A 12,712-nucleotide genomic window follows, 5' to 3' on the forward strand; every position below is an offset into this window, starting at 1 on the left:
TCTCTGCTCTGTCGTTTTTGTTTTGCTTTTTTTCTCAACCATTTCTGTAACAATCCCTACCTAACAGTAACAATATCTGCTGTGAAGCGCCTTGTCACCATGATTGCACTCTAGTGTGCGCTATATAAAAACTTGAATCCAATCTAAACACGGGATCGACAAAGCCCATGGGCTGTGACTTGGCAGGCGTGTGAGGTAACACACTTTCTCTCCGGGCCTGTGAAGGGCGAGGCTGCAAAAGACCATTCAGTGACTTGTTGTAGCCATGATGTGACTTGTTGGATCATATATCTAGATGCAATGACAGAAACAGCAAAATACAAGCCAGGTGGCACACTATGCTGAGCTCAAATTTTTAGCTTAAGTGTTTGTTAAACCACGCCCTTAAGTACATTGGCCACGCCGCTTTGAGAGACCCCCCGTTTTTTCATCCCACTTAAAGCCCTGAACATAATTAAACATGGTCGCGTGTTTGGTGGCCTTCAGCTACGCTCACACCTAGTCAAGTGCGCTCAAATGTTGTGTCACACTTTCTGCAGAGATGGTGTGTGGTTGCTGAAGGGAAATACACCTCGTATGTTTTAGGCTACCCTCCAGTGAGACCTCATCTGATGACTACAGCCGAGTATAAGCATGATATCCGGGACTGGCAGCTCACATTGTACACCCTCGCATGTGCTAAACCGGCTTTGCATTTATGTCACACACCTCAGAAGTCTGAGGGCCTGGAGCGGAGTCCGTTGCGGGGCACCTGCAGTTCGCTGCAGTGGGTGCATTAACCTCCGGCACTAGTCTGAACTCATAAAGAAAGGCCGAGTCAGATCTGGGAAAGAAGGGAGAGCGCGGCGCAGTCCCAAACGGAAATATTACTGCACCAAAATAAAGATTTATAACAGTACTGAGCGTGCCTCCAGGACACGATGTGACATTTGCCCGAGATGTATTCCCCGTCATTTATTTTTTTGCTATTTAACGTTGTCCCTTCTCCGCTCTGTCATTTTATGTTTTGCTTTTTTTCTCAGCCATTTCTGTAACAATCCCTACCTAACAGTAACAATATCTGCTGTAAAGCCCCCTTCAGTAAACCCCTCCCATGGGTAACTCCAGCCACCACAGTTTTATTGGTAAACATCTAACGAGATAGCTCGGTGGGTTGGGCACCTTCTACAGAGATCTCTTGGAACCCTGCACGCGAGGGACTGTGATCCTGGCATGCACGGCTCAGCATTTCATCCTGCTGAAGAGTACACAGTGAGCACCATTCACTAGGCTACGACAGCACGATTTTTAACATAAAGTTCACAGATTCAACTTAGTTTGTAGGCAGTGCGAATCACTGCATTAACTAGCCAGACCAGTGACTTTAGATGTATATGCGTGCGCCAATGAGCAGTGGTGCTAATTAGTTTGCCAGCATCTTGTTAACCTTATGTTTGGACATCTGCAGTCTTCTGGCAGGCGGCAGCGGCAGGGATGCAAGGGCCAGACGTGATCGGGCAACAATGGCGGTCTCAAGGTTCTGAAAATTTTCGGATTGGGGGCGTGGTTTTGCTGTCCTGAGTGACAGGCGACGTCACTGTCTAAAGAACAGCAAAACTTACGCCCCCAAATCCGAAAAAGACGGAGCCTATTCGGAGGGATGGCTCTCTCCTCCAATGGCTGGCCTCCGTTTAGGAAGCCAGCCAATGGGAGAGAGCCAAAAACTGAGGCGGGACAAATAGTCCCACTAAGAAACATTACCTAACAATCTAACAAAGGAGCTGAGGAACATGCGCAATGTACACTATAGGAGGAGGTACTATACCTCATGACTCAAAGGCTTCTTCGAAGAAAAACAACTTATAACCGTCCAAGCTGAACACTAGATGGCAGGATAATGCTATGCATACGTATCTTCAGCCAACACAAGCTACGAATAGACGGAACAAACGTAGCCTACTGGGAAGATGTGTGTGGTCCACCTATACTGTGTGGACTCCACACTTTGACGTGATACTAATATCAAAGATGTCTGTTGCAGAATTAAATGAAAGTTATATTACCTTGCTGAGAAGCCTTGGGTTCAAGAGGAGCTATCATTGTGATATCTAGACATCAGACACTTTCTTTCAGCCTCACTGCTCAGGGAAGGCAAATACACATGTTCCACCAATAGGTGTTTCAACAGCAAAGGTGTATAATGATTGAATTCATGGTAATGGTGCACACTATAATTGGTCAATATGACAGTAGCATGTGTTTTTCACCCGTCTCAAGGAGCAATCATACCTTATTCTTATGGTTTAGAAAAGAATGTGCATTTTTGATTCATTGGGAAGAAAACAACATCCTTGTCCCTTTTCCCTTTTTCAGAGACCACCATCAAAGCACATTAGCCAGAGGATTGCCAGAAAAAACATGGACTCAACTATAGGTGTCCTGTGCATGTGATCTGAGGATTTGACACAAATAGATTAATGTGATCTCTTTCCATATCGCCCATGCCCACTTAAAATATGAAGCACCATATGGAAAGAAAGTGTGTTGACTTTGAAGATAAAAGCAGCAAAGCAAAACACCCTCATTGTCCAAGGATAAAGTTAATTTGTCAGTTGCAAGAACCTGAAGAGATATTTGTTATGACTGCTAATTGGTAAACAGATCTTCGATGTCGCTCATATCACCTTCATCACCAGTGCTAGTATCCAGATCACTGAACCTCAGTCTAATAGAACAAGGTTTAGTGGTTAGCCAGAAATACGTTCACAAGGGATTTCTCCACATAAGACGAAGCAGTAGTGTCAAACACTAAGGAACAAACTTTTTTATGCTCTTCAGAAGTCCACCCCATTGGTGTTTGTAGAGTCATCCGTAGGACCAACCATTCTTGTCCATTATGACAGTACAACAGTCAAAAACCACTGGTTTACACTAGGTAGGAGGTTGCTAAAGATGGGTCCTACGGTTCTGGGATCCTCCATTTCAATGCTTCTCATTTTCAATCATTTGATGAGAGCCACTAAAGGCATAATCTATTCCAATGCGTCATGGACTTAGTTTGGCCACAGACCAATGGGCAATTAGTTTCATACATACACTTGTGACAGGTGAGGAAGGCATGCTGCGTATAGTAATACCTCTACTTTCTTTGCACTTGTGATGTGCAACTAAAAATAAAAGGCAACAGAAATTGGGCATGTTTTGGGCAGGAGTTTTCATCTTTGTTGACTTAAGCTGGTACCAAGTAGGGTCTGGATGCCACACCAAAGAGTGGAGCCATGCTCAATCCACAACTCATGAGAAGGGTTGGATACCTTGTGTAAAGAAAATGAGCCAGTACTTCTCATGGTGCTAATATACCCAACACAGTTCTATGGACAGTTTGACACAGGAACACATCCAGAATGGAAGACATACTCCATCTCAAGGAACAGTCTGCCTGGGACATCACAGCACACTGAGACGTGACGTGGACTTGACATGACTACAATGTTTTCACCAGAGCAAAAGATGATTAAAGGAGCCTTTCAACTTAGTCAGGAGCCAGGCCTTTCTGGATCGAGTCAGCTGGATCCACACAAGACAAGTCAACAGGTGTGCCTTTTATGCCAACCTCGGCACACGTGAAAAGACCCTTTGAAGAGTGCCTTGTACTGGACGAGTCCTAGGACAGCTGGAACAGGGTTCAGATTTCGAGTCCTGGCACCTGTTTTCTGTTTCTTGCAAAGGAACATATGATCAACAAACCCAGACGGAAAAGGAACTCCTCTTCTATGCATAAGCAACATGAGGAATAAGGCATGAATCTGATGGCTAGTACTTCAACAGAAACAGGCATCATTTGTGCAAGCCAACTAAAGCATGCTGCTTCTGGCTGAATGTCCTTGGTTTAAAGCAGAGCATGAGCTACTTCTGCACGAAAGGAACAGTAAAGGAGGAAAATATAAAAACCTGAAACATGCAGCAGGGTGGCAAACCCCACACAGTGCAAGGAAGATGGGGTCCGTCCAAATCAACGAACAGAGTGCAGTAAAGCTAAATGGCAATGATGTACTCCTACGAGGGAAAATGATGTGCAGCATTCTGCATACACATGCAAGGCATTGATAAACTTCAAACCACTTTTACTTGCAAGTGAAGTATTTTTAGTCCCACTAGTAGGTGGTTGGGAACAGTAGAGAAACGATTAAAGTAATTAAATGAGACCCAGCGAGCTGACACATAGCTTCCTCATTTTCACACCATCTTCAGCTACTGAAAGCCACTTTACATCATAAAAGAGGAATCATCTACACTCATATCAAGAACAGTTAACACACTGAGAATGGCTTTAAGTTCCCTTCACACAAAGAACAGCTTTATTTCCTACACTGGACCATAATACTAGGGCACATGAGAGACAGCAGGGACAGCGGCGCTGCAAGCTCATACTCATTACAGCAGAGAGTGCAAGAGGGAACGAAGAATGTGCAGATAATAGTATAGGAAGCACACCTTTACCTTACACACAAAGAGATAAAGTATGGACAACAACAATGGATCTCTGCTAACACACACAACACCTTGGTAGAAGCATTATGTGGAATGCAAGAAAAAAAGTACACTGTGATGAAGTTGTATCCAAATGGTAGGTTTATTCTTTAGTTCAATCAGGGCAAGAATATTAGAGGATAAGATGGTAGTAGTAGTATTGAAAGTAGTATCAGGAGAATCAGCCCCACACCAGGAGCAGCATGATGGCTGCTCAGCCCACATACAGCAACTGACAATACCACTCAAACATACACACAGGAAATATTCTGTGGCATCATTTACACTGGCTGAGCAGCAGAAAACAGAACACAAAGAAAGGACTAGACAGAGAAGAGAGCAGGATATCACACATTCGCTTAAGACTTACTAAGAAAGACTGGATAGCATACAGGCACTGGCAGCACACACTTCACTGATGGCCTTAATATGTGCCAAAACCGTGCTTTGCCTTTAATTGCTAAAGAATTGTCAAATGTTGTGATGGCTCTATACAGTGATTTGGGGAAAATATTATGTAAAAACCCTCAACACTTGAGAAGTTCCCCTAAAATGCACACATTTTACTGGCCCACTTACCAAGTACCTCCTGTGGCAATGCCTTGTGTGCCCCGAGCTGTCCTGCATAGAGCGCTGCCAATCTCTGCGTCAATGGCGACGCTTCAGCTGTCAGTGAATATGGCACCACAGTCTGGCCATAAGGGCTCAGGCCCAGAGCCAGTGCAGGAGAGTCTTGAGGGCCGGGAAAGGTCTTGGCTACAATCAAGGCAAATGCAGTGAAGATCAATGGCACCAGGAACTGCGCAACCACCATCTTCCAGTTGCGCCAGCTGTAGACAGCCCGTTTCATGAACATACTGTAGAACTGTTGACCACAGAGGTAGACCTGAGAGAAAAAGAGAGAGATATGGGGGAGGTGGGATATTATACTCAGTGTTAAGCACTAAAGATCCATGCAATTTGGCTGCGGATGAATTTAGTGCTGTATTATTAAAGGTCACTGAAAAATCCTCAGTACTAACAGGCAGCTTACAAAATGGGCTTAAGTCTGAGGCCAAAGCTGTAGTTCATGTCTAACCTTGCAACACAATTTAATATTTTAGCTTAGTGTATAGCGATAATCTTGTAGAAACAATGAAATGTGATGAAAACCGAAAGTTGGGCTGAATTCAGGGCCTTTTAAAAACATGATCTTTCAAATTATTAGTGAGGTTAAACTGAATCGGGCACAACGTTAATTGTCTCTAGGCATGTTTACCTTTTTCAAATGATCCCCAGATGGTTGTCTGATTAGCATTACATAAAGGTGGGCCAGAGCATCTCTGAATTCACAAGTTACAAGAAACCTAAAGCACCCTTGAATAGACACCACCAAGGTGCATGTCATCAAAATACCTCAAGTCCACAAACACGTAACTGCTTTTCAAACAAGGTGGAAACCTAAAAGCAGAGACGCAAAAAAATTAACATCTAACCGTGCCCACATTAAGGCCTTCCCAGGTCAAAGAAAAAGCAGAGGGTATCAGATGATTAAGCCTTAAAAGGGTCACTGTGTGAGTCCTTGCACCAAGCCACAAACGTAGCCCAGCAGCCAGAAAAGATGGACATCATGGAAGGACGGCAAGCCTCCAAGATCAGATCCACACTTCCGTCTGCAGCACAAAACCATTCAGTTGGATCCGCTCAAGTTCCAGACATGGAAGTGTAGATTGTTATGGTGAAGGACCCTGCCATTCTGCTTGGACAGCAAATCCTTCCAAACAGGAAGCCGAAGTGAAGAGCATAGGCTTAGGTTTACCTGGCCTCCGTGCCCAGTCTGAGTCTATCACCAGGAGCTGGGCTCTGTACATCTTGACCTTCCTCAACACCCACTGAATCAGTGGCAGCAGCAGGAACACATACAGTAGGCTGGAACCCCACCAAAAGCGGATATGCAAGTCAGTTAAATTAAACAAACATTTAAAAAAAAAAAGATAATTGATCCTTGAACATTAAAAATCTCCAGATTCTTCAGAACATCAATGCTCTAAAAAGAGGCAATTTGTCTTTAGAATGAAATCAACTTAACGGTTACCCAGTCGGGCTTCTGGACTATTCAAAAACAAGCCAACATATATAATAAATACAATAAGGTCAACTTTACAGCCAGTCTTGCTAGCACTGTCAGTGGGTATGCAGTGACTAGACTGATATGTCAGGTTGCATATTTACATTTCAGGGTGCAGTCCCCCTCACAGTCTAGCATTGCAAATTTATTGGCTCACCAGTTTAAATGTGAAACAATATCGAGACTAGGAATATTGGCCACAACTGAGCCAATAATTATTAACTAAGATAAACACCCAATGAGACATTATCTGCATCAGTTCAACCTACTTTTTTTACACTAGAAACACTTGTGTAAAATGTTGAGGCATAAATAGTTGGTCTGGTACATTTGCAGATGCGATAAGTTTACTTTAGGTAACAGACGATTAATTATTAATTATTAATAGCACACAACTTTAGGATATGCTTGAAAGAAACTTATCAATGAAAAATCAAAGTGAATGAAAGGATTCCAGATTGACAAATTATTTACTCTCCCTGACAGTATATCGGTCATACCCTCTCTTCTTATTCATGTTAAGTCTTTGGTGTATTGTGGCTAAGTTGCAAAATGCTTAAAAAGGTAATTTCATTTATCCATTGGCTTTGTACTGCATTGCTGGCGTGTTTAGATCGGCCAGGGAAATGTCATCTGTTTATTATTTTATTTAGTTGCATTTGTTTTCTTGTTGTGTTAAGTGGGTTATTCATATAATGCAATGAATTATGGCGTTTTAGACTTAACTGATACAGCACTCTCTTTGAAGACTGTAGCCAGACTATTCAATTGCTCCTCAAACCAGATATGTTTCTAGGGATCAACACTCCCCCACAATTATTTTTGATTTAAAAAAGTCCAGATAGGAAAGCCTTAGGTAGCATGCTTAACTGGTACGGCTCTGAAAGTACCCCTCTCTTATCTACCGGAATGGAAAAAGTAGACAGTGATGAAGGCATCCATGTATGAGTGCAGGTCCAAGAGTGAAATAAACTTGGAAATATGCCATTTTATTCTCAAAAAACAAAATAAATATGGATAAATACCAATAAGATGGCCAAAAAATAAATATAGATAATACGTCCAAGATGGCGGAGTGAGGACGCTGTGGAGTGGCAGCCAAGCTAGAGGCTCCCTACTCACCCTACTGACGGCTATTCTGTAATCAAGGAGATGTTCTCTTTAGCATTCTCCGAGTGAATAACGCTATCAGATACAGGATATAAGATATATGCCTGAAAGACATTAAAAAGGACCCGAGCGCTCAAACAAAAGAAAAGTTATTCACCCGCAATCCAACTGGAATCTATGCGGGTTGTCGGTGCTAGATACCTCTGTTTCCACTGGGTTAGTGCGGTGGATGCTGTGGCTGTTCTGGAATCCCCTGCGGATCGCTCGGCACGCGATCCCGTGGCTGGTTAGTGGGTCGGTGCTCGTTGGTCTGGGCTGCAAACGCGGCGGGGGCTGTCGTTGAGGCAGCTGCTGCTGCCAATTTCGCCCACCACAACTCCTCTTGCGGAAATTTTGGTGCGAGGGTTCCGAGTGGGGATGGCGCCGAAGAATGTCCCTAGAACGACCCGCGCCAACAAGAATGACTACCACTACTGTCTCAAGGATGCCGATTAGACTGCCTGGAAGAGCTGACCCACTGCCTGCGGGTAAGCAAGTGCTCCGGCCGCCTGTACTTATAATTTCGGACGCTTCTGTTACCAAGGGCAATACAAAGAATGGGCTATCAGGGTCTTCTCAAGACGACATTGGGAGCTTTGGAAATAATGTAGCTGATACACTCGCAACTCATGGAAATAACAATGTTGCCGCTTTCACCGAGCCAACCGGGTCGACACTTTTGATTTTGTTGATACTGCTGACCAGGTACAGGGTCCGGATAGTAATTCTAAAGGCTCTCAATCACTGTATAAAGAGACTGATATTCGTGAGATGGAGGGGGGCCCAGATAAAACCAACAGTATAGTTCCTGTAGAGGAGGGGTCGGTGTTGGAAACAACTCTTTCGGAGCTCATAAATTCAGAGGACAATCATACCCTTGCTCATACTCATATCGTGGCCAACTCAGAGTCAGGTAATCCCTCTAATAAGGGTGCATGATAAAATAATAACACCTACACTGGATGGTACCGACTCGCTTGCTGTTCGCCTATCTGCTGCAGGGGATGAAGTGGCAGGGGTCGATGGCTCGAACGAGGAGTACGAGGAGGTTGGTGATGAAGAGCTCACCAATCCCTCCTTAGACACAGTCAAATTTCTTGCGGACCGAAGTGATAAGGCTAAATTAAAGGCAAAACTAAAAATAAGAGAGGGAAAGCACTCACCACTGCGAATATGCCAGCTATAATTACTGCTTCTGCCCCCAGGAAGATTCTTCTTATCGAAAAGAGTCCTCTCAGGAAATGGATACAAGCAAAGGGACTTGTGAAAAATATGACTTTGTGACTGTCAGGTACTAGTCCAATGGACCTTGATTCCATGAGAGACTGTCCTGCTCCACTGGAGGGTCCTTCTCTTAACGATAGTGATAACACTCTTCCAACGCCTTCTATGAATATTACTTCGCAAACACTATCGCCCGAGCTACTCCTAGCACCTGCTGGTTCTGATCTAACCCCCCCCCATGGTGTCGGTATCTTCAAGAGAGGCAATATCTAACAATACCAACTCAACTTCTACTTCAATGACCTTCATTCTCCCAGCCTCACTTGTACCTGTGATCTCTGATATATCAAATGCAGCTTTAGCTTCAGTGCCAGCTACCATCTGAGAGCAAGAGGCTATTATTTCTCCCTTTAATATTATTCTACAAACTTTAACCAGTCATCGCCTGGAGGCGCAAGAACATTTGCAGCTGCGGGAAGACAACAGCAAACTATACAATTCTCTACAAGAGATGAGTCTTAAATTAGGGGGGATATCACAGGAAATTGAAGATTTACAACACAGGGTTGTAAATATAGAAGGGTCAGCCCGCACCGAATCTTCCTTGAACCAACATGATACTCAGATTATATCCTTACAGTTGAAGGTTGAAGACTTAGAAAACCGCCAAAGACGATCAAATGTGAGACTCTTTGGCATACCGGAAGGAGCAGAAGGGTCAGACCCAAGGGCCTATCTTGTAAAGTTATTTCAGAATGCATTCCCAGATCTATCTGATTGGGATTCTCAACTCCAGAGAGCCCATCGCCTACCCCTAGTTCAGAGGAATAAGGAGAGCAAATTTCTCCGTCCCTTTCTTATTCATTTCGGTAATTGTTTACTAAGGCAGGCAGTTTCATTGAAAGCACGTCCTAACTCTCCTGTTACAATAGAGAATTTGTATTTTTTTGTTCGTTCTGATCTCAGCAAAGCTACTATGGATAGACGGTGGAAATTACGTACATTAATCGATCCATTTAAATCTATGGGGGGGCAAGTGTTCCTGCAAGAGCCTGCCCGCCTTAAGGTTATAAAGGGTGGTCACACATATTTTTTCCCTGACGAGAGGGAAGCGGAGCTCGCGCTCTCAAAATTTGCTTAACCAAAAGGGAAGAGAGGCTAAGATTTGTAGTCTAAGTGGTTAGATCTGTTATTTCTTTTTCTTTTTTCTCTTTCTTCCCTCTCCTTCCCATCCCTTTACCTTGGTCTGTCTTCTTTTTTGAATTCTTTCCTTTTTCTGGTATTATTTTGTCCTTACTTTTTAATTTCTTTTTATTATTTTTTTTCTTCACTTTACACAACTATTATTGTTTTTTTCTTTGCCAGTAGGGTTGTAGGGTAAGCCTCAGGCTGCTTCTCTCTGTAGCTACCCATCCAGCAGCAGCAGAGCACAGAGGGGTGTCCCCTCCCGAGGGAGAGAGGGAGTGGGGTGGGTCTCTTAGGTTCTCTGGGGGGTGGTTTTGTGTGGGGGGAAAATTGCTTGAAAAAAGCAACACGAGAAGGAGATTTGTTGAAAATGACAGGAGGGAGACATTTATGTTTTTTTTTAGCAGAAGGATAAAAACTGCATAGTTTGTTTTTCAGAATGTTTAGGTTAAGATGTTTAGCTTGGAACGTTGCGAGTCTCAATAGCAAGAATAAAAGACAACTTGTTTCAGAAGAGTTAAGACTGTATGATCCACACTTTATTTTTTTTATCAGAGACTCATATCGCCCATAAAGACAGGAAATTATTGGGCCAACTTGGCTACGATGTCATAATATGTTCTGTATTACACGCCTCAATCAGAGGATGCTATTCTTAAAGACAGACGACTCAGAACAGAAACTCTTAAAACTGCCTTAGATAAAGTTGGACGATGGGCTATTGTGCAACTGTCTATTGAAAAGTGTAAATATGTACTTTGTGTGGTCTATGGGCCAAATGCTGATGATTCTATAGTTTTTGATCGGCTAAATATGGAGCTGCTGGATTCGGAAGGGGAACTTATTATCATGGGACATTTCAACTGTATAATGGATTACCAGCGAGATATTACAAGACAGGGTGCTTTTCAACGTATGCGCAAATCACGAGCCTCGATTTTAGAAATTGGCCGCATTCACAATATCAGGGACATTTGGCGTAGTATTCATCCCAATATTTCAGGATACACTTACTATTCTGAGCCTCACAAACTATGCTCCCGCATCGACATGGCCTGGGCTACAGATAATGTATTGAACACTAGCTCCATCGAGATCTGCTCATGGGTCACTTCAGATCACAATCCCATCTTGCTTACGTTTAATACCCCACAAATTCATCCGGGCCCGAGGATGTTCTCCTTCCCCAGGCACTTATTAACAGATACAGGGTACATTTAGCAGCTCAAATCACATCTAATAGAATTTATCAGAATTAATGTCAATTCTACCTCATGCATTATAGTCTGGGATGCCTGTAAGGCCAGTATCAGAGGGTTTACCCAACAATTTGTCTTTAGGCAGAACTCTGAGCGTTGTAATACGAATAAAATGCTGACTTCTAATATTATATCAAAAGAACTACTTTTGGCCGATGCTTTACGTACAGACTATCCCAATGTGGTCGAATTAGGGTTAAAATTAGAGCACTTAAAATCAACTCTAAAAACAATTCTTACGGAAAAAAGTATTGCAAAATTACATAAATTCAAAATTTCCCAATACGAAAGCGGAGATAAAATCGGGAAAATCTTGGCTTATAAAGTTGTGGACGATAGAGCTAACACCCTGATTAGAAGTCTCAGAGGTTCCAATAACATTATATACGATCAGCCGGCACATATACTAGAACAATTTGTGGAGTTTTATAGTATCTTATATACTCCGGAGAATTATCCCAGTCCAGCTAAAATACAGGATTACCTAGATAGTAACATCAAAGAAAACCGTGGCATACCCGGGCTAGATCAACTGTCTGATCAGATCACCCTGTTAGAGATCAGGCAAGCTATCCTTTCCCTACCTTTGGGAAAAGCAGCAGGGGAAGATACTCTCCCAGTAGAGTTATACAAAATCTGTATCGATGAATTACTACCACTATTTCAGGTCATTCGATCTACTGGTGAAAATGGGAAAGTCCCTAGCTCCTGCAATATCGCCGCCAAAATGGTTTTCTTTTTGAAAAAGGGTAAACTTGTTGATGAGTGTGGGTCATGTAGACCCATCTCACTTATAAATACTGACGCCAAAGTATTTGCAAAAGTCTTAGCCACCCGATTGGCTCCGTTTATACCCAAAATAGTCAATCCACAGCAACATGGGTTCGTAATGGGAAGGGATACTACTGCCCATATCAATATGGCCATAACCGCATTCGATATAGCTGAGACCGAGTCCACCCCACTCGGTATGAATTTATTGGATGCCGTGAAGGCTTTTGACCGAGTGGGGTGGGATTATCTCTGGTCTGTAATGACCACTATTGGTTTTGATGGCCAATTTGTGAGATGGATCCGAGCTTTATATGATAATCCCATAGCGAGTATCAGCTATGCTAGGTTGACCTCTTCTACCTTCGCTATTTCTCGGGGCACTCGGCAGGGCTGCCCTTTGTCACCCTTGCTGTTTGCTCTCTCAATGGAACCTTTTCTCTATGCTTTACAGTTACAGCCTCGGATAATTCCTTTCAGATCTGGTTCTCACTCCCTGAAAATTATT

General features: G+C 43.1%; 1 protein-coding gene across 2 annotated transcripts in view; it reads right to left on the bottom strand.

The window, feature by feature from the left end:
• ABCA3 (ATP binding cassette subfamily A member 3) overlaps nucleotides 1–12,712 on the bottom strand; it is a 642,985-nt gene that overhangs the window by 167,178 nt on the left and 463,095 nt on the right. For both annotated transcript variants that reach the window (XM_086941282.1, XM_086941283.1), the window contains exon 19: nucleotides 5,089–5,395. In XM_086941282.1, the coding sequence (XP_086797408.1) occupies nucleotides 5,089–5,395 (307 nt within the window). The remainder of the gene's footprint in view (nucleotides 1–5,088; nucleotides 5,396–12,712) is intronic.

This window comes from Lissotriton vulgaris, chromosome 10, assembly GCF_964263255.1.
Source record: "Lissotriton vulgaris chromosome 10, aLisVul1.2, whole genome shotgun sequence".
NCBI classification, from domain to species: Eukaryota; Metazoa; Chordata; class Amphibia; order Caudata; family Salamandridae; genus Lissotriton; species Lissotriton vulgaris.